The sequence below is a fragment of the Triticum urartu genome, chromosome 5, assembly GCF_003073215.2.
Source record: "Triticum urartu cultivar G1812 chromosome 5, Tu2.1, whole genome shotgun sequence".
Taxonomy (NCBI): domain Eukaryota; kingdom Viridiplantae; phylum Streptophyta; class Magnoliopsida; order Poales; family Poaceae; genus Triticum; species Triticum urartu.
The window spans coordinates 338,445,567-338,468,884 of NC_053026.1; the positions used below are offsets into that span (position 1 = coordinate 338,445,567).

Here is a 23,318-nt window from a genome sequence, read left to right on the forward strand (position 1 = left end):
TAGCAGCTGAGCTGTCAATTCAACCACACCTGGAAACTTAGTATCTGCAGCAAAGTGTTTAGTAGCAAAGTAATATGATAGTGGTGGTAGCGGCAACAAAAGTAAAGACAGCAAAAGTAATGTTTTTGGTATTTTGTAGTGATTGTAACAGTAGCAGCGGGAAACTAAATAAGCGAGAACCATTATATGGAAAACTCGTAGGCACCGGATCAGTGATGGATAATTATGCCGGATGCGGTTCATCATGTAACAGTCATAACATAGGGTGACACAGAACTAGCTTCAATTCATCAATGTAATGTAGGCATGTATTCCGTATATAGTCATACGTGCTTATGGAAAAGAACTTGGATGACATCTTTTGTCCTACCCTCCTGTGGCAGCGGGGTCCTATTGGAAACTAAGGGATATTAAGGCCTCCTTTTAATAGAGAACCGGAACAAAGCATTAGCACATAGTGAATACATGAACTCCTCAAACTATGGTCATCACCGGGAGTGGTCCCGATTATTGTCACTTCTGGGTTGCCGGATCATAACACATAGTAGGTGACTATAGACTTGCAAGATAGGATCAAGAACTCACATATATTCATGAAAACATAATAGGTTCAGATCTGAAATCATGGCACTCAGGCCCTAGTGACAAGCATTAAGCATAGCAAACTCATAGTAACATCAATCTCATAACATAATGGATACTAGGGATCAAACCCTAACAAAACTAACTTGATTACATGATAAATCTCATCCAACCCATCACCGTCCAGCAAGCCTACGATGGAATTACTCACGCACGGCGGTGAGCATCATGAAATTGGTGATGGAGGATGGTTGATGATGACGACGGCGACGAATCCCCCTCTCCGGAGCCCCGAACGGACTCCGGATCAGCCCTCCCGAGAGGTTTTAGGGCTTGGCGGCGGCTCCGTATCATAAAACGCGATGATTTATTCTCTCTGATTTTTTCTCTCCGAAAGCAAATATATAGAGTTGGAGTTGGCGTCGGAGGGCATCCAGGGGGCCCATGAGGTAGGGGGGCGCGCCCTAGGGGGGGGGCGCCCCCACCCTCATGAGAAGGGTGTGGGCCCCCTGGTCTTCATCTTTGGCGAGGATTTTTTATTATTTTTTCTAAGATGTTCCGTGGAGTGTCAGGTCATTCCGAGAATATTTGTTTTCTGCACATAAAACAACACCATGGCAATTCTGCTGAAAACAGCGTCAGTCCGAGTTAGTTCCATTCAAATCATACAAGATAGAGTCCAAACAAGGGCAAAAGTGTTTGGAAAAGTAGATACGATGGAGACGTATCAGTTACAAGGGAGGAGATCTACATATCCGTATTGCCAAGCTTGCCTTCTACGCCAAGGAAAGTCCCATCCAGACACGGGACGAAGTCTTCAATCTTGTATCTTCATAGTCCAACAATCCGGCCAAAGGATATAGTCCGGCTATCCGGAGACCCCCTAATCCAAGACTCCCTCAGCGGTTGATGTAGTCGAACGTCTTCACGATCCAACCGATCCTAGCACCGAAAGTACGGCACCTCCGCGATCTGCACACGTTTAGCTCGGTGACGTCCCACGAACTCTTGATCCAGCTGAGTGTCGAGGGAGAGCTTCGTCAGCACGACGGCGTGATGACGGTGATGATGAAGCTACCAGTGTCGGGCTTCGCCTAAGCACTACGACGATATGACCGAGGTGGATTATGGTGGAGGGGGGCACCACACACGGCTAAAAGCAATCAACTTGTGTGTCCTAGGGTGCCCCCTGCCCCGTATATAAAGGAGCAAGGGGGAGGCCGGCCGGCCCTAGGGGCGCGCCAAGGGAGGAGGAATCCTCCTCCTAGTAGGAGTAGGATTCCTCCTTTCCTAGTCCTACTAGGAGGAGAAGGGGAAAGAGGGAAAGGAGAGGAAGAGGCGAAGGAAAATGGGGGCACGCCCCCCTCCCTAGTCCAATTTGGACTCCCTATAGGGAGGGGGTGTGGCTACCCCTTGTGGGCTGCCTCCCCTCTTCCCTATGGCCCATGTAGGCCCAATCTTTCCCCGGGGGATTCTGGCAACCCTCCGGCACTCCGGTTTTCTCCGAAATCACCTCGAACACTTCCGGTGTCCGAATATAGTCGTCCAATATATCAATCTTTATGTCTCGACCATTTCGAGTCTCCTTGTCATGTCCGTGATCATATATGGGACTCCGAACTAATTTCGGTACATCAAAACACATTAACTCATAATATTGATCGTCACCGAACATTAAGCGTGCGGACCCTATGGGTTCGATAACTATGTAGACATGACCGAGACACATCTCCGGTAAATAACCAATAGCGGAACCTAGATGTTCATATTGGCTCCCACATATTCTACAAAGATCTTTATCGGTGAAACCGCATAACAACATACGTTGTTCCCTTTGTCATAGATATGTTACTTGCCCGAGATTTGATCGTCGGTATCTCAATACCTAGTTCAATCTCGTTACCGGCAAGTCTCTTTACTCGTTCTGTAATGCAACATCCCGCAATTAACTCATGAGTTACATTGCTTGCAAGGCTTATAGTGATGTTCATTACCGAGAGGGCCCAGACATACCTCTCCGACAATTGGAGTGACAAATCCTAATCTTGATCTGTGCCAACTCAACAAACACCATCGGAGACACCTATAGGGCATCTTTATAATCACCCAGTTATGTTGTGACGTTTGATAGCACACTAAGTGTTCCTCCGTTATTCGGGAGTTGCATAATCTCATAGTCATAGGAACATGTATAAGTTATGAAGAAAGCAATAGCAATAAACTAAACGATCATAGTGCTAAGCTAACGGATGGGTCTTGTCCATCACATCATTCTCTAATGATGTGATCCCGTTCATCAAATGACAACACATGTCTATGGCTAGGAAACTTAACCATCTTTGATTAACGAGCTAGTCTAGTAGAGGCATACTAGGGACACTCTGTTTGTCTATGTATTCACACATGTACTAAGTTTCCGGTTAATACAATTCTAGCATGAATAATAAACATTTATCATGATATAAAGAAATATAAATAACAACTTTATTATTGCCACTAGGGCATATTTCCTTCAGTGTTAACTAAAAGTGGAAAGAAATATTTTATGAGATTGATTGATGATTCCACTAGATTATGCTATGTGGATTTATACTAAGGATGAGGCTCTACACTACTTTAAAATCTATAATGCAAAAGTTGAGAACCAACTTGGAAACAAAATAAAACGAGTTCGGTCTAATCATGGTCGAGAGTATTTTTCTAATGAGTTCGATTTATTTTGTGCGAAACATGGCATTATTCATGAGAGGATGCTCCCTATTCACCCCAATCAAAGGGGGCTGTCGAATGGAAAAAAACATATTCTAACAGATTTGGTTAATGCCATGTTAAATGCATAGGTTTTATCCAAGGCATGGTGGGTGGGCTGTATTGACATTATGTCATGTCCTGAATAAAGTTCCATTGAAGGATAATGAGACTACTTCCTATGAGCAATGGGAGAAAAAAGAAATACACTCTTACTTGTGCACTTGGGGCCGTTGGGCGACAATCAATGTGCTGATAAACAAAAAGCGTAAGTTGGGACCAAAGACTGTGGACTGCCTTTTCCTGGCTATGCCAAGCATGGCGTCGTCTATATATTTCTAGTGGTGAAATCTGATGTACACGACGTGAAGGTCGGTACGATCATGGAGTCTAAAGATGCTACTTTTTTAGGATATTTTTCCCATGAGAGATATGCAAAGCACTTCTAGACTGGAATCTGATGAGACTCCTGAACTTGTGCTACTTGTGAGATGCGTTGGAAATTCCTCGAAGAGGATAGGATGATGCAGTACAGTAGAGATAAGTATTTCCCTCAGTTAAGAACCAAGGTTATCAATCCAGTAGCAGAACCACGCGGAACCTTGTTAGCAGTACCTGCACACACAAAAGCAAATGCTTGCACCCAACGTGATGAAGGGGTTGTCAATCCCGTTGGCGGTTATTTGCGAGGATCAAATCTCATAGTGGAGATAGCTCATAGTGGAGATAGATAAAATAAAATACATGATAAAATAATGGTAATAAAATTGCAACTGGATTTTATATATGATAAAAGTAGACCCGGGGGCCATAGTTTCTGCTAGAGGCTTTTCTCTCGAACACAAAGCATATGGTAGGCAATCAAATTGTTGTTGGGTAATTTATAGAAAAGCGCATAGTTATGACAATATTCAAGACAATGATCATGTATATAGGCATCACGTTCGAGACAAGTAGACTGACTCCTGCCTGCATCCACTATAATTACTCACACCCATCGACCATTATCCAGCATGCATCTAGGGTATTAAGTTGATAAAACGGAGTAACGCCTTAAGCAAAGATGACATGATGTAGACAAAGTAAATCCAAAAAATATGAATAAACCCCGTCGTTTTCCCCTTAATGGCAACAATATAAATATGTGTCTTGTCCCCTACTATGTTACTAGGATATAGAGCACCGTAAGATTGAACCCATTACAAAGCACCTCTTCCATTGCAAGATTAGTCGATCTAGTTGGCCAAACTAAACAGATAAATCGGAGAGAGATACAAATCTATAATAATCATGCATAAAAGAATTCAGAAAAGACTCAAATATTTCTCATGAATAATCTGATCATAAACCCACAATTCATCGAATCCCAACAAACACACCGCAAAAGAAGATTACATCGAATAGAACTCTGAGAACATCGAGGAGAACATTGTATTGAAGATCAAAGAGAGAGAAGAAGCCATCTAGCTACTAGCTATGGACCCGTAGGTTTGTGGTGAACTACTCACGCATCATCGGAAGGGCGGTAAGGTTGATGTTTAAGCCCTTCGTGATCGATTCCCCCTCTGGCAGAGTACCTGAAAAGGCCTCCAGATGGGATCGCGGAAGAACAAACACTTGGGGCAGCACAAAAAGTGTTTTGGGTGGCTCTCTATTGGTTTCCCGATTTTAGAGAATTTATAGAGGTGGAATTAGGTTGTCATCTCCTTGTTTGCCTTCTGGTCTCCTCTCGAAGCTTCTAGGGTCTCTCCTGTCCAAAAAAATTGTTAAAAAGTTTCATAGCGTTTGGACTTCGTTTGGTAGCGATTTTCTGGAAAACCAAAAATAGGCAAAAACAGCAACTGGCACTTGGCACTGGGTTAATAGGTTAGTCCCAAAAAATGATATATGATTGCATATAAAACATCCAAGATTGATACTATAATAGCATGCGAAAAACAAAAATTATATATACGTTGGAGACGTATCAACTTGTCATTCTAATGGAATGTTATGAGCACAAAAGTGATGAATGTTCCATGGAGGATGACTAGGAAGCTCCTATTAGGAGCAAGAGACAGAGGACTGCAAAGTCCTTTGGTGATGATTTCCTCGTGTCCCTCGTGGATGACGACACTCCTAGTTCCATTTCAGAAGCTTAAGCATCACCAGATGCTGACTACTGAAAGGATGTGGTCCTTTCCGAGATGGATTCCATCTTGGCTAACGGGGCATGGTATATCATTGATTATCCTTATGGTTACCAGCCATTGGGATGTAAGTGGGTGCTCAAAAACAAGTTTAGGCCCATTGGTACTGTGGAGAAGAAGTACAAGTTTAGTCTTGTGGCCAAGGGGTTATACCCAAAAAGAAGAAGATCTCATCGATACTTGCTCACATGTGACTAGACTGACAACCATTCAAGTGTTACTCTCGTTGCCTGCCTCGCATGGTCTTCTCGTCCATCAGATGGATGTTAAGATGGCTTTCCTTAACGGATAGCTAGACGAGGAAATTTACATGAAACGGCCAAATGGCTTTGTAGTAAATGGTCAAGAAAGAAAGGTGTGCAAGCTATTGAAATATTTGTATGGCCTGAAACAAGCACCTAAGCAATGGCATGAGAAGTCCAATACAACTTTGACATCTAGTGGCTTTGTTGTTAGAGAAGCTGACAAATTTGTATACTATCTCTATGGTGGGAGCGAAGGAGTTATACTATGTTTGTATGTCGATGACATACTGATATTTGGGACCCACCTCAAAGTCATTAAAGGGATCAAGGATTTTCTATCTCATAGCTTCGAGATGAAAGACCTGGGTGTGGTTGATGTTATCTTGAACATCAAGCTACGGAGAGATAATGAGGGTGTACACTTTTGCAATCCCACTATGTTGAGAAGATTTTGAGCCATTTTGGATATTTGGACTGCAAACCTTCTATAACACGATCCTAGCATGCGGATTCGAAAGTTCAAAAGCATAGTTGTAGATCAATTGAGATACTCTCAAGTGATTGGTTCACTCATGTATCTAGCTTGTGCTACTCGGCCTGACATCTCTTTTGCTGTGTGTAAACTAAGCCAATTTGTTTCCAATCTGGGAGTTGTGCACTGGCATGCTGTTGAGCGAGTCATGTGTTACTTGCAAGGTATTATGAACTACAGAATTCACTATTCTAGGTACCCGGCGGTACTTGAAGGGTATAGTAATTCAAATTGGATATTTGATATTGATGAGACGAAAGCCACAAGTGGATATGTCTTCACACTTGATGGTGGTGTTGTTTCCTGGAAGTCTTGCAAGCAGGGGATCTTAACAAGATCGACTGTGGAAGTAGAACTCGCAGCATTAGATACATCTTACGTCAAAGCAGAATGTCTTCGAGAGCTCTTGATAGATTTGTCAGTCGTTGATAAGCCGATGTCGACTATCCTTATGAATGTGATAATCAAACAATGATTGCTAAGGCTAAGAGTTCAAAGGACAACATGCAATCCACAAAGCACAAAAGAAGAAGATTAAAATCCGTTCGACATTCTAGAAACTCCGGAGTGATAGCATGGCTAAGAATCTAGCGGATCGCTTTACGAAAGGGGTATCACGGATTGTGATAGAAAATGCACTGAGGGAGATAGGCATAAGACCCATGGGGATAACCCGACCTATGTGATCGGAGATTCCATGAATTAGGACAGGGAAAAGAATTCAGTGATCAACTGAGGAGAGTATCCTTACTAACTCACTCTGTTGGAGATGCAATACTCTCGTAATCTGTAAGGCAGACTGACTTTTGTCTTAATGTGTTCCAAAGCTTGTGTAAGCAAGATACTATCTTACAGAGCATTCTTTGGAGGAACACACATATGTGAGTCCAACTGCTGGTCGCAGTCTATGAGATTGGGTAATCTCTAGGAAGCTCATGAGAAGGTAGGAGTATGACTAATAAACTCCACCCGTGGGGTTTAGCCTTTGGCAGCCACGTATCAGCGGATAATACGCGAAACTTTTGCATGCTAAACTGGCAATTCAAGGCATAGTCCATTGTTCAGTTGTGAAAAAGTCTCATCCTATTGTTCTAGATTGAAATTCAACTTAACAGTTCCACTGAAAATTTGGGTATATCAAATATTGCTTGGAACAGTTGATAAACTCATGTGCCTCGAGATCTAGTGGGGGATAGTTGAATTATAGATGGGCTTTGATCCATATAAGACAACAATCCTTGGTTAATCTCTAAGGCCTATTTAGGTGCATGACAAGAGGTGGGAAGTTTACTACCGTACTGTTGCAGTAAGAAGAGTGAGACCCCTTTATAAGGGTTGCTCTACCTCAGTCAATGGGAGCTTGAGAAGAGGAGTTGTACACGCGCTCCTCCTTCTCCGCCACCCGCTTCGCCTCGCCATGCCCTGCCACGAAGCACGTGCGCCGCGGGTTGCGGGAATGAGCTGAGTCGGTCCTTATTTTTGCCGATCAAAATGGTTAATTAATTATGAATTAATTAATTAGTGGCTAACGAAAGTGCCACTGTCTGAGACGTCGAATCGTGAGCTGTTCGTGGACTACATAAGGAGGCGTTGGCATGTGGAGTGAAACGTAACTCACTAACTCCCTCCTGCACAACCCTAACTGCCATCTATTGTTCCTTTTAGTGTGCTGCTTCCGGCAATCCCATCCTGATGATCGCGTGCACGGTTGGTAAGGAGAGCAGGTGCCTTTGGGACCTTGTCGTTCGAGATTCTATCCGGAAGAATGGTAATAAGGCTTTTGGAACTTGACACGACCGCTCATGATCCGTCCCCGACTTCACCCTCCTCTACTTTCACTACTTCCCCTGCATTGACATCATGATCGAAGACGAACATCATGATCGAAGACGCGGACGTCAAGAAAAGGCCACGAATGACGCCGAGGCTGCTATTGCCGCCACCCCACATTGACCTGGCCAATCGGAGGATATGATATGTTTATCCCTTGTTTACTCAGTTCATGTACTAGCCGTCTATATTGTTACTCGTTCATGTGCTAGTCGTATATGGTATGTTTATAGATGTTTCATTTCTATATGTTCATAGATAATTACTCATTCATGTGCTAGTCGTATATGGTATGTTTATAGATGTTTCATTTCTATTCGTTCATAGATATCGATATAAGATGTATATTATCATTTTCATGTTTATAATTTACTCGTAGATTAGTCTAATCGAAACGGTGCTGATATTTCCAACAGTTCGAGCATGTTCAAGCATGTGACTTACATAGAAAATCAATTATATGACTTACATAGAAAATCAATGAATACATTTGCCCTTTTTCTTTCAATGTATTTGCTATAGTTATATTTTCCCATTTTTTTAATTTTTTTGCGGGAAAGGAACTTTTCATTGATCAACTATGATGATTACATTCAGATTCGACAATGCTAGCTATCTCCCTAGGGGAATTCCGGAGCCAGCATGCCGTGCGCTGTTGCGAGCGACCCATACAAGCTAGGGTGTGGCTTGCCAAATTTGCGTGCCTGCTGATCTTAGCTAGACTAATGTTTCTTTCTTGAGCCAGAACTCTTCTGATCTCATTAACCCGGTACGCATACCTCGACCGGTCTTTATCTTTCGACTGCACCATCTTTAACAGCTCGCCACAATCCGTTTCAACAAGCAGCGGCAGGTTAGTCCAATGGAGAGCAAGTTGTAGTCCTTCATCCAGCGCCGCCATCTCGGCTTCCAAGGGATCACCACAGTTAAAAAGGACCCGTATCACGGCAAAAATGACATCACCTTCATGATCACGTGAAATCATGCCAGCCCCAGCCGTGCCATTTTCCTTAACAAAAGCGCCATCAATATTAAGTTTTGCATGGTTTGCATCGGGAACCTCCCAGCGCGGCGCTACTGTTATTGCATGTGTGCTCTTCGGCATGCTTCCTGAGAGGTCAATCACCTGCTTTCCTTTTGTCAAATCCGCCTCCGGGTGCTGCTGTATCGCAAGCAAAGATGTGATATAGCTCGTGAGAAATCTGCGCGAAGCCTCGATCGGAACTGGTGGTTTATTATGAGTGATCTCATTCCTCGCGTACCAAATCCTCCACATGATCATCAGGGAAGCCAACCTCTGTACATCAGACAGGTTGTCAAGCAGACGAAACAGCCATTCGGGCTCGGCATCACGCAGGTCTTTTATGGTCGGGAGGTCCCAGTAGTCTCTCATGGCTGCCCAGAGTGCCGCTGCATGGGGGCATTGTACTAGGGCATGATGTACATCCTCCACCGCATGGCCGCATAGTACACATGTAGGATCTTGCTCCATATGCATGCGGTTCTTGGTAGCTTGAGTAGCTAGGGACTCCCGAGCAGCACTCCATGCAAATACACATACTTTAGCTGGTGCCCCGTTCTTCCAGATTAGGTCCCAGACTGGCCGCCGTCCGTCCGGCCGAATACTCGACGCACCACAGCCCTGCGCCTCCATGCGTTCGCGAAGCCAGGTAATAGGCGCTCCGTACAGAAAAGCAGCCATGTTTATCCGGATGCCACGCAAGGAAGTCAGCTTCTAGCCTGTTGGAAGTCTTGATCTGAAGGATGCTATATATATCTGGCTGATAAAAATGCTGCCGCAGGAGGAAGTCTTGATCTGAAGGATGCTATATATATCTGGCTGATAAAAATGCTGCCGCAGGAGGTCATTGTTCTATGTACCATCCGCATTGAGGAGATCAGAAACCCACTTGAGTCGGCACCGTCGCTTCGGAGTCATTGGTCGCCGAGACTGATCACGAGGGATCCAAGGATCACGCCATATACAGACTTGGGAGCCGTTACCGATACGCCAGATAATCCCTTTCTTAAGGAGCTCCAGCCTATATTCAATGGCTTGCCAGGTTGAGGACGCATTGCCTGTGAAGTCTGTATCCACCAAAAACTCGTTAGGATAGTATTTCGTCTTGAGCACCTGCGCACATAAGCTCTGGGGTTCTCAATTAGCCTCCATGCCTGCTTGGCTAGCAGCGCTTGATTAAAACAGCGCTTGATTAAAAAGTTTTATATCTCGGAATCCCATGCCGTTGGGCCTTAGCATAATGTCCCATGACACCCAGTGAGTACGCCGCTGTCCCTGTGCCGCCCCCCATTTTCTTTAATGGATTTGCTATAATTATAAATTGATTTGGTATGATTTTTATTTATTGTGCAATGTCTTTGCTATAATTTAAATTCATTTGGTATGATTTTTATTTATTGTGTTGTAAAAAACTATGTGACTTATTTATTAATTATGTGCAATGTTTTATTTTTAGTTGTTTATTTAATTTATATGTATAGAAATGTTTAAATTAGAAAACTTTGAAAAAGGAAAGAGGTGAGACCCCGTAATTAAATCCTAGCCATTAATACTTAATCAACCCCGTAAACACCCCGTGAGTGTAGCATTGCTCGAGGCGAGACCGATTGGACGCACTGCCCAGATTGACTGACACGAGACGAACAACGACCAACTGACGAACCAAACGGTAAAAAGCGGACAAAACCACCTTTAGACCTGCGCATTGGAGTTTGCCATACTGTCAGGACCAACCCAAAGATCAAAGATAGTGAACTCTGCCCAACATACTGGTTTCACATCTTTACTCGTCACTGCCGGTTTCTCGAATATTAGAAGCAACTAATACATCTACGATTATTTATTTCTGCTGTGTCATTTCTGATAGAAAGTCACACGCGTGCATGGTCCACGACAAAAGGTACCCAAGCTGAGAAGCGCGGCTAGCAGATAAAATCGAGTCAGAAGTAACTCGAAGCACAAACGCCGCAAATCCTCCAGCTCTTCTGCTACTAAACTAGTCTACTTCCCTTCGCGTGGCGGTGGCGGCGGCTGCGCTTCGTCTTGGCGCTTCTGGACCTCGCGGCCGACGGCAGGGTCGCCGTGTCCGACGGCCACCTTGGCGACCTCCGTGGCCGGCGTGCCGGGCCTCGCCTTCTGGTACAGCACCAGGTAGCCGATGGCGCCGACGATGCCGAACCCCATCAGCGCCATCGTCCCGGGCCCGTACGGCAGGCGGCCGCCTCGCTGGTGCAGGACCTCCCCGGCGCCGCCGCCACGGCCCGGCGGGCGCATGGACGCCTCCACCCCCGCGGCCCGGACCTCCTCCGGGCTCATCTTGTGCGTGTCGGCGTTGCGACGCCACTCCTCCGTGCCGCTCTTCGCCATGCCGGCGTCCTCCTTCCGCTTGTCACCGGCGTACGTGCGTGCGTGTGGTGTGTTGCGTGAATCCGTCTTCTGCGTGGGTGGTTCTGTCTCTGGCGGAGGCTCGTGCGACGGCTGCTGTATGTAAGCGAGAGCTTCGTGAAGTGTGTCATGACTCATGAGGTGGTGTAAAGAATGCAACACGTAGAAGGGGCAGGTGTCGCAAGCTCGACGAGGCGGCGCCAGCGAGCTGCCGCGTGCGGTACGGGGAGATGCACATGTGAGCCCTCCATTCGGTGCCGAGATATTAAAACTGTAACGGGAGGTACAGCGCATGGGCAATCTAGCAGCGTCGAAACGCCTGAATCGAGTGTATTCCGAAACTGTGACACCCGTCTGTTTGCATTTTATATTCCTTCTTTTCAATAGAGTTTGTCTTTACAGTTTATTTTAGGGAAACTTTGTTTTTGCCCCTCCAGTTTTTTACCACTTTGCTTATGTTATTCTAGGATTCCACAGTGGCAGAGTGGTAATTGTGATACATTGTCAAAAGCTAAAAATGACAAAAGTGAATAAAAAATTATTGTTTTTGCCACGGAATGATATTTGTGATGCATTGTTAAAAGTTAAGAGTAGCAAAAACGACATATCAAACTCTAGAGTTGCATAAACAAAATGGGCAAAAACTAAGTTTTCTTTTCATTTTTGTCGATTTATTGGGGTTATTTATTGTTTTTTAGATGTTTTCAAGGGTTTTTCTCTTTATTTTTGTTTTATTATTTCTTTTTACTTTGGGGGGGGGGGGGTATTCAGATGGTTTCCAAGTCTTATTGGATTTTCACTGTGTTTCATTGTTATTCTTCGGCTTTTGATTTTTCTGTTTCCTTTGTTTCTTTATCAGTTTTCTGCGGTTTCCCTTTTTAATACAAGTCTTTTTCAGTATATATGTACTCTATTCGTCTTATAATATAAGATCATTTTTAATTATAGGATAGGAGTACATTTTTAGAGTACACATGTGAAAAAGCTATGCACCTCGAACACTTTTAAAATACATAATTAAGATTCTTCTTTTAGCTATATGTTTTGATGTCTATTATTTTCATACGCATAATATATTCTCCGTATACGTAAAAACGTTTTTTATATAATTTGTAACATTTTGCAAAACATGATTAGCATTTTCTTTTACATTTTCTTTTTTCTTTGTTTCTCTCTTCGGTTTTAAACATTATAGACATGTTTGATGTCTACTTTTTCATAGACATTGTACACTTCCATATACATCTAGAATATCTATTTGATGTACATTTAACATTTTCTAAAAACATGATTAACATTTTCTAATAATGTCACATACAGTTTTATGAAAAGCATGAACACTTTGAAAGTGTCAAAAACATTTTTTGTATGATATTGACATTTTCCATATACATTTGAAACATTTATTTTATATACCTTTAATTATTTTTCACATATGTGATTAATTTTTTTATAATGTCACATATATTATTTGTAACACGTGAACATTTTTAAACGTAACATATATTACTTTTCATATGCCACCTACATTTTTTTAGTTAAGATAACTTTTTTACGTTATTTTAACATTTTTTAAAATTCATGATTTTCAAAAATCCTATTTTTTTATGTTTCAAAATATATGTATTTAATTATTTTCTAAAATATTAATAGAATAAAAATATAAGAAATGAACAAAGAAAAAAACAGAAGAAAAGATGAATGAGGTATAAAGGACGAAAGAGGAAAAATTGACAAACGGGTCTTGAGCCGTGTTGAACGGAAGAGAAGATGTCAAGTACGGGATGGACGAATTAATGAGTAACCCCTCGCAGGCTTCCCAGCGGGTTAGTTGCAAGAGTGCGGGAAGCATCTTCAGCCATCACGTGTCACATGTTGGATGCATCTGCAGGTCTTTTTTTTGCATGCTTTTTGGGTTTTTTACTTCTGTTTTATTCTGATTTTGCTCGAGTTTTCCTAGGTTTCTTGAAAGAAAAAGAGTGTACTTTTTTCACCTGTGAGGCACACCCTGTGAAAAGCACAAATATGCTACTCCATGAAGCATAGTTGTGAGAAACATAACTGTGTGCTTCAACAGGAAGAGCACATATAGTTGTGCCTTTAAAACAATGAAAAGCAAAGTTGTGCTTTGGAAAAGTGAAAGACATTGCTTTCAAAAAAAATGACAAACGTGTTTGTGCTCCCGATATTTTGTGGTTATTTTTCTGGGAGGGGGGGGGGGGATGGAGTTCCATGTTTTTTCGGGTTTTTTTTTAATTGTTTATTTTGCATCTTTTTGGGGTTTTTTGAATAGTCTATCCAAATCTATTAATATGAGATGTAGTTTCGAAGATCTTTACCCGAGTAACGCAATGATGAAAACCGTCCATGATTTGGACATACAATTCATAGAAAGAAAACATTTCAAAAAACGAATAAATGAAAAAAGGCACAAAACTCCTGACTTGTGACAAGTGTCGTTAAATTAATGCGTCCCTTTATAAGACGTACTCCCTCCGTCCGAAAATTTTTGTCATCAAAATGAATAAAAAAATTGTATCTAAAACTAAAATACGTCTAGATGCATCCACTTTTATTTATTTTGGTGACAAGTATTTTCGGACGGAGGAAGTACTCTCTAGCTAGTGATTTCGGTCAAATATTTTCGAGCTCCTCCCTCCCATTCAATGTTAAAACGCATATTTGGGCTGGCCCATTTTAGCCCCTCTTATCTCGTTCGTTTCCAAAAAAACTGCTGATACATGCAGTGAAAAGTCGTTGTTGCTTGTTCCCTTAAAAAAATTGTCAATGTGTTAACTTCCAAAAGACCAACAGCAGTTTCTAACAGATTTATAAAAAAATGGTAAAGTATTTTGAAAATATCCATGAGATTGAATAATGTTTACTAATTTAATAAAATGTGAATTTAAAAGTTTTCTGATTTTTTAAAAAAAGGTTCACAGATTTGGAATATGTTTTAAAAAACCAGACCGGCAGGTGTATAAAAGGGGGAAGTTTCTTGGTGGGTTTCCCTATTAAGTCAGCACCGGATCAAGATTGGAGACCCACCACAAGCAGAGAATTAAAAGCCTAAGAGTGGTGACCAACCATTTGCAAAAAGAGTAACAGAGCAAAACAGAAAAGAGAAGGGAGAAGAAAAAAGATTCATAACTCATTGGATAGCTTAATCTATTGATCAGGGAAAATATTCATGATTTTTCATTTCAAATGAGAACATAAAAATGAATCTGAATAAAATCAATTGAAACCAACAAAAACACACAAGGAAAAAACAAAGACAAACCAACTGGAAATCTAGATTTTATAGTTCGCTTTAGAAAAGAATCCCAAGTATTTGGTTTATAGTACGTTTTACACAAGTGTGTGCTTTTCTTATGACCTACTGCAAATTTTCAATTTTTTTAGAATAAATTTTCATATTTTCTTGTGCAAATTGGTTTATAGTTCATTTTAGAGACGTGTGTTCTTTTTTGTTGAACTACTGCATATTTTTATGTTTACTTGTGCAAGAGTTAAATTAGAAAAAACAGAAATAAATACATCTATTCAGGTTATCACACCATCTCATGGGAAATATGTCCTCTCAACAATATACCATCCCTATCCTTCAAACCAAACATCAGTTTGGCTATCTTCAACCACTTGAAATCCCTTCCAACCAAACAGAAAAAGAGGCTATCCCTATCTAAGTGGCTGGGGATACCCACAACCACTCAAACATATCCCCCAAACCAAACACACCCATACTGTAGAAAGGCGTCCCACCTTCTCGACGGTTCGCCCCATTGAATGGAGCTAGTGGGACAAATTAAGGAGAAAGATACACCTACAATCTTTTATATGGTACTTACTCCACTTGCCCTAAAAGGTTTTAGAATACTAATTCGTATACAGAGTAAGAATAACAGGATATTTTATACAAACTTGGATTAATATAGACACTTCAAACAACCAAAACCACAGCATAGAACATAGGACAGTCGTGTTATGGAGCCAAACGAGCCTGCCTAAAATTATCCTACCTGATACTGTACATACAAGAAAGAAGAAACAAAAGAGTCATGTTGATTCCCGGCAAAAATTTCTACACACAACAGTTCATCAACCTGCAGGCCCCACTGCACATTTTGTTTCCCTCGGAACCAAACTCACAAGAAATGAGGAAATGATGAGATGCGCGGCAGATGCGTAAGCAGGTCCCCAAATGGTTCTTGCCTTGGAGGCAATGAGCCATTGCCACCGTCTCCTTCAACAAGAGGCGCATAAGCTTGGGGCTTTCTCTCATAAATCTCATTATTATCACTGTGAACACCAGAGTTTACCTGGCCTGTGCCTGAATCTCTCTGGATCAATGAACACAGAGAATTGACTCTTGACATGAGCATCCTCTCATCAGCAGCAATAGTGATTTGGGAGTCGTTCAGAAGTTGCCGGGTCATCTCATCAAATGCTAGTTTACCCGTTGAGTCATTGCCACCATCGAGGATCTGAGAGTCGTTTATGAGGTACCGGGTAATGTCGTCTATGGCCAGTTTACCTGATGTGCCAGCACCACCATCAGCTGCGGGTAGGTTCCCTGAATACATATGTCTGTAGATGTGGTGCCCAATGTGGTTTGCTATCTCACTCTTGGACATGGAGCGCCGGATCCCTGGCAACTTAAAACCGTTCCAACTAAGGATGTTTGTATGTGGTTCACCCACACTGGAACCATCGTCTTGTTTAATCACTTGACTGTCAGCAACTGGAATGGAAAAAAAAAAGATGATGAGCAAAGTCATTCACAGTTACATGTTACAAAGATCCTAGTTGTAATTTGTGAAAAAAAAACAGAAAACAAATTCAAATAATTATTCTGAACAGTGACTATGATTCAGTAGCATAGCATGACCTAAGACATCATCAATGAAAAATGTTACGTATTATAATAATTATGTTCACCTGAATTAGAGAAACCTTGAGGCAAGCCATCTGATGTTCCAGCTTCCTGTCTCTCTTCAGCATCTATCCTACCGGATGCAGAATGATGCTGTAATAGTTCCCTAAATCTTTGGGGGGTTAACTGATCGTCATCATCTTTATTATGCACAAAATTTTGGCACTTCACATCATCTGGATCTTCAAATATGGAAGATCTTGATTCAAAATACGGATTCTCCAACGTGATCTCATTTTGCTGGCTTAGCGAGCATAGACGTGGGTCACAGTGAACAAGCTTCTCCACATGCTTATTCATCATTCCGGGCGCACACTGAAGAAAGTGCCTCCTGAAAATAAAGGATTTTCGGAAGTTCAGGCACCAGTGTAACTTCGTGTATTGAGAACCTACTTGATTGTGATGTAGGCTTGAATCTGTCTTTCACAATGGTTTCTCGAGAAACGGCACTAAAATCCACTATGCCATGTCTTTCACAATATTTGAATGTGAAGTTCACAGCATATGCTTTTTTTCTCTCCACATGAAAATGTGTCTCATTTGTATTAGAAGGGGCCAAAATGACGCAAAGTACAACCAGGAAAATGAAGAAAACCACAGAAGGACCAAGAAACCAGGCTACAAAAGCTAGGAAGAAACTAGCGAAAGCCTAATTAGCCCATCTAATAGAACAGAGCAAGCAAAAACAACAATAGAAGTTCACTGCATATATTCTAAGATTTAATAAACATCTGCCACCATACATGAACATGTACCTGTGCATGCTTGCCTGTCCAGCAGTAAAATCAGAAGTTGCCTGCCACAAAGTGTGCTTCCTTGGCTGCGGATTCGTTTCTCTGAAGAAAAGTGGTTGCCTAGACAACTGGAAAAAACAAGAAAAAGAAAATTAGCAACAGAAAGAATATGTAACAACGGCCCCAAAAAGGCGAAAATGGACAGGAATATTACTGAACTAGATCTTTAGCGTCCTATTAATATAATATGATGATGTGATCCATAATAAATAATTAACTTTGCAGTAATTTGCATTACTGACTCCATGTATATACAAGTGCTTACCGCGATTTCCAGGGTGCCAGGTTCCGTTTCTGGACAAACCACCTTAAGTGCACAGATATCAGACCACTGTATCTCAATTTTACTCTTGAGACCACCATCCAGTACTTCCCACACGAGTTTGTGTTTTGCAAAATAGCATTTCACAACCAGATCACCTTCGTACCTTGATACCCACTGTTTATATACGAAGTATAAAGCTTAACATAAATGAATCAGTTGAAACACAGATAAGAAAACAAACAAATGAACAAACGACACTAACTAAATAGGTATAGTCAATGTGCATAGGTCTCTAGAACTACATATTGCCCCCTGTGTGCTTTGCAATATAGCAAGCTCATTTCATAACATCTTGTGCTATGGGATATCAATCTATAAATAAACTAATGTCACGGAGATTAGGCTTCAAGCCCGAAATTCGCTTCCATTGCCACCATGGCAGGCCAGAAACTAAAGGTACCAAGCTCTCATCATGAGATCACTATGATTATGAGCTAAAAAGGATTAGGCGTGGCATTCATGTAGAACAGATTGTCTGATCTTCAGAAGTAACACCGGCTAACTGTAATAATAGTATTAATACTAAACACAGTTAGAGACAATGGAATGGATCAACTTGAATCTCAACAATGCAAGCAACAAGAGATTATTATCAAAGAGACGTGTATGCATTTATATTCAGTTAATACTGAAGGACGGTATTCAACATGGAATTGTTGTCATGACCAGAGGATGTAAGTTACACCCAGTCAATTATGTCAATTTCTACTAAAAACAAGTATCATCGGGGGACCATGAATGACACAACAGGGCAATGTGGCAGCATGAATGAGCACATGACAAAGCTACTAACCTCCCAAGATCCGATTCTGAGAATAGAACCAGGGAAGTTGGAGGCTTTTAATTTCTCCGAGGCACTAGCAGTGCCACCATGCCGGGCGTCTTTGGCCTTGCCAGCCTGCACAAGCTTCATTTGGATCAAATCCACGAGAGAGGGGCTCTTCTTAAGCCGCAAGCCAAGTGGACTAGGCTCCTCAAGGAAATCATGTTGCGATGACTGCTGATTGGACACACTAGCACCGCCTGTGCTCCATTGCTGCATGACACAACCCCAAAACGCAACAAGCATAGGATTAAATAAGCACCGTGAAAGAAGATTTTATCAGTATTATCAATCAGGATAATATTTGCATTCCAAATCCGTGATGAAAACTGGAAAACAGTGACTGTACAGAGAGCACGTCCGTTTGCTTTTGTGAAATGAAAGAGGTAGAATCTTAGAGGATTAATTAAGAATTAGCATCAGAGGGGATTAACATGTAAGTGCGGACAGCTCGGATTGTTGGCGAATCAGTACTCGAGAGTACAATTCCAGAAGTCCATATTGTCCATTTCTAAAACCAAAGAATGGAACGGATATAGTATGTTAGTAGTAATAATATCTTCAGAGCAAAAAAGATTCCAGCGACTTGACTGCGCAAGATCTTTTTTCTTTTTCATTCATACGTGCCAGTGCCATATCTATCATCGACAACTTGCATACCTTCTACAAAAAGTTTTTCACGCTGGTGTAGCAATTTACTACTACCTATGTAACTAAATATAAAATGTATCGAGTCATGTACTGCGGGGTAGATGTCCTCCATGTTGTGAGGACTTATTGTCTCTCAATTGTAACCCTATGACATAGGAATAAAACAAACTCCCGTATGTTTTTTCGCAAAAAGATAAACAATAAAATAAAATGTTTTTGAACTGCAAAAACGTCTTGTATTTAGTTTTTTTTCGAGAAAAAAATAGTTACCGAGGTAGTAATTTCAGAATGTTAATCAATTAACACAGACAACGAGAAACGCACTAACACGTCAGGAGAATCACTCCAATTGCCCAAAAACCTTGGTATCGACTCAATAAAACGAAGATTATTTTTCGTTGGATTTGAACTCAAGCGAAAATCGATCGGCAGTAACACTTTCTAGATTACTTCAGTACCCTTCGCTCGGCCTCCTCCCAAGAGAGGGAAAAGGGGACGAAAACCCAGAAATTTTCGAATCTCCTTCGGGCCCGCGCCCACCACATGAAACGATCAGTCCGGATATCACGATGCAAAAACAAACAGTCAAGCAAAATCATATCGGAACGTTCGCGCCTGTTTTGCAAGGAACGAAGCAAAGACGAGGACGGGAAAGCCACCTGCGGCGGCTGCTGCTGGTGCGCGAGGCGGGACCTCTTATGGAACGGCGACGCCTCAGCCCCGGCAGCCCCCGCGGCGTCGCCGTCGTCGTCCACCGCCTCCTCCTTCACCCCCCGCCGCAGCTTCCCCATGTGCGGCAGGTGAACCATCCTCTGCGGTTCGAGCCGAAGGTGAGGGAGGACACCGTTGAGGCGGTTGTTGTACGGAGGAGGAGAGCTGTTTGAACAAGCAAGCGAGGACGGATGGGAGGTGGAGGAGGGAAATAAATATCTCGGCGGGGGCGGGGGAGGAGGAGGAAGCAGGATTAGATCTCCTCTGTTTGTTTTTGCTCGGAGCACGTGCCAACTGGATCCGGATGAGAGGCCACCGTGGCGCGCCAGAGGAGTTCTCGTATCTACCCCTGATGCGCGGTGGTCGGGCGGGGGCAGAATCGTCAGGGGGGACGGTCGGCAGGCGTGCCCTGCCCACGGCAGCGGTGCGGTGGGCTTCCCCTTCCCCGGCGGCCAGCGGCGGCACCTGGGTCACGCCCCGGACGGTCGACACGCGTCCACGGTGCGGGAGGGGGAAAGGGAGAAGCGGCGGGGGGCGTGACGTGGTTGGTGCGCGTGTGACCTGGACACGCCGGCCCGTCCCCGTCCAGTCCACTGTGCCGACGCTATCCGTTCGCATCAACATCGGCCTTTGTCCTTCTCTGTGCTTGTGGATAAGATCGTGGCTGGCCGGCGAGCACTCACAGCGCAGAACCAAAGTGACAAAATTATTGTAGGGGAGGAACAAGACTTGGACTTTGGAATTGGATGGACCTAGACAGAGCCTGCTCCTGGCCTCTCACTTTAGAAAAATGATTATAAAATACATATGCTAAACAAAATCAAAATACATATGGACTTTGGATTTGTGTGATTTAAATAACCTATTTAAAATCAACATAGAGATCACAAATAATATATTTTTAACACAGTACAGACGCAAGTGCTCATATATATACATGCATACACTCACTGATATGAATGCACGCGCACACTACCCCTATGAGTATCTCCAAGAGACTGCGCCGACATATCATCTTGAAAATTTACAAAGTCGTTGTAGACGTCTCGTAGTTGATGGAAACATCTCCTCCCACTAAAAATGCATAGTCGGAAATCCTGAAATAAATACAGAATAAATGCAAGCACCAGGACTTAACCCTGGTGGCACCGACAGAGCTACATGTATTCCTGAAGGGGCCATGGCCCCCCAACATTGACAATATGTCTAAAGAAAAATAAAATGAAAGTGCTTAATTAGAAAAAGTAGTCTTTGCCCCCCTCAAGATTGTTGTATTTGCCTTTCGCCCCTCCAGCATTTTCTCCCTAGCTCCGCCACTGCCTGGTGGACTAGGGATATTACTGTCCTCCTAACCATTCACTCACAAGTTGGTTCGCAAGATCACAAAAAAAATGAAAGGTCAATTGAAACGTTATTAAATTATTAGGAAAGTGGTTCAAAATAGAATACCTTCTAAAAAATTAACCATAATTCTGGATTTCGTATTTTCTAAAAACAATGGAACATGGTTCCAGAAAAATGTAAAATGATGATAATATATATGGCTTACATGTAAGTTTCATCTCATTCAGAAAACCTTTTAAGTCAATAGGACCATTATTTGTCAAGTTTTAGTGTGCAAGAATACGGGACATCCATTAAAATATGGGACGTTGCACACTAAGAGCATCTACAACTGGACTTAATTTCGGCCCCACCTAAACATCAGCGGACACGCCCTGTCAGTGTCTGGACGTCTTTGATTTGAGCCTATATTTATCCGTGCAAGTAGTCATGCTCCTCATTTTCTTCCTTATATGCCCGGTCAATTGTATGTGATTGGTGTAGATAGAGAGAGAAAGAAAAAATAAAGATAGAGAAAAGGTGATCCAGGTGGGCCACGTCCTTATAATAAAATTATCGACTGACCGGGGCGCGTCTGGATGCATCCGCGAGCCCTCATATCCTTCTCATATTTGGTGTTAATATAAGAATTTGCGCAAAGCTAGGACGTATAAAGATGATATGAGGGGTCTGGTTGGGTCATTTTTTCTTCTCTTTCATGTTCGGTACGTGTCCATAGACGTTTGAGGGGGATTTGAGGGACCGCGGTATATGTTCTAAGAGCATCTCTAGCAGATCCTGCAAAAAGCTCGCCGGCCCTGAAATTTTTTGGCTGTTTTGCAGGATCTACGTTTTTTTTACCCAAACAGATCCGGTAAACAAAGTGTGACCTGTAAAAAATTTACAGGCAGCCGCATATGCTCTATACGTACGGAGAACGGCCGGGTTTTAGGGTTAGAAAACCCTATCCCCTCCGCCGCAATTCGCCTGCGCCGCCCTCCCCAACTCCGGTGACAAATCTTGCCACATCTCCTTCGTTTTTTCTTCTCCTCGATGGCCGGTGGTGCTGGCGGGCGTGCCGGGGGGGGTGGGTCGCCTCCGCGCAAGCTCCCACGGCATGACGCGGAGGCCGGCAGCTCCAGCCGGCCCGCCGTCGAGCCATGGCGCTCGAAGCAAGCGCGCGACCACGACCGGCTCTCCCGAAGCGGCGGGAGGAGTCCTTGGGCCGGCTTCCACGAGCTCCATGGACAACTCTTTCCGCATTTTCAAAGGTGTCGGGAGGCCGATGCGGAGCTTGTAGCCACGGAGAAGGCTTTGGCGGCTAGAGAAGAAGTTGTCGCCGACCGTCTCGTCGCCGCCAAGGAGGCCAACCTCGTCAACGTGCTCCACAAGTCCGGCGCCAAGTTCTACCTCGGCGTGTGACGCCCGGATAATCAAGCTACAGTAATTCCCTGCTAATTATGTCGTGTCATCATTTTCACTATTTCTAAATCCCCCTTTGATTCAATCCGGTTCAAATTCAAATTCAAATACTAAATGCAACCCAAAGTTTCACAAACATGAAGACTAAATTGTTGATCATGTGACAAATTTTCACTTCTTAATATTGGTGGTGAGCCAACTTTTTATAAAGTGGCTTAGTGCTCTAAAATAAAAGAAAACAGAGGCGATAAAATGAAGAAGGAAAAGACTATAGCAAAAGAAAGAAAAAAGCCCCCTGCACCCCTGGCCGTTCGGCCCAACTGGGCCACCATGCCACCTGGATGGCCCACCCCGCTCCCCCTAATCCCCACCCGACCGAAGCCCTAACTGCTACCCCCACTCCCCTTGATCCCCTTCCTCCGTCTGGATCAGGGCATCGAGACCGTCTACCCGTCGCCGACCCCCAACGCGACTGAAGCCCGAGCCGTCGCTCCGCCGAGGCCGCCGCCAGCCAGCGCCGAGCGTCGCCCCTCCCGGACTCCTTCCTCTCCATCCTGCGCTGCGCCCTTCTTCCCCGAGCTCCGCTCGCGCTCCATCCCGGGCCGCCCCGACCTCCCGCTGCACGTCATCGTCGTCGGGCTGCCCGCTTCCGGCCACCCCGCACCTCCCCGAGCTTGCCCTGCGCTCACTGTGAGCACCGGCTCCTTTTCCCCTCTGTTTTCGTAGCTGTTCCCATGCCGTATGTTGGAAATATGAGCAATTTACCAAATGATTTTATTAACAGAAATATTAGATAAAGCA

The 23,318-nt window shown here is 43.3% G+C and overlaps 2 protein-coding genes across 3 annotated transcripts; both read right to left on the reverse strand.

Moving 5' to 3' along the window:
- Positions 1 to 10,961: 10,961 nt before the first annotated feature.
- Positions 10,962 to 11,856, reverse strand: LOC125555974. The gene has a single exon (XM_048718777.1). It carries the CDS (start codon positions 11,824 to 11,826, stop codon positions 11,149 to 11,151), a length of 678 nt encoding a protein of 225 aa, XP_048574734.1. The 5' UTR covers positions 11,827 to 11,856; the 3' UTR covers positions 10,962 to 11,148.
- A 3,572-nt stretch (positions 11,857 to 15,428) lies between these two features.
- LOC125508905 lies at positions 15,429 to 20,017 on the reverse strand. 2 transcript variants are annotated; one of them, XM_048673706.1, is made up of 7 exons: positions 19,721 to 20,017; positions 18,381 to 18,623; positions 17,528 to 17,701; positions 17,224 to 17,330; positions 16,474 to 16,799; positions 15,855 to 16,276; positions 15,429 to 15,778 (listed from the first exon to the last, which is right to left on the reverse strand). In XM_048673706.1, the coding sequence occupies exons 1-7, from the start codon at positions 19,868 to 19,870 to the stop codon at positions 15,617 to 15,619; spliced, it is 1,584 nt and encodes a 527-aa protein (XP_048529663.1). In that variant the 5' UTR covers positions 19,871 to 20,017; the 3' UTR covers positions 15,429 to 15,616. The 2 variants fall into 2 exon arrangements, with proteins under 2 accessions (XP_048529663.1, XP_048529662.1); XM_048673705.1 differs by having other exon boundaries at positions 15,429 to 16,276.
- Positions 20,018 to 23,318: the final 3,301 nt, after the last annotated feature.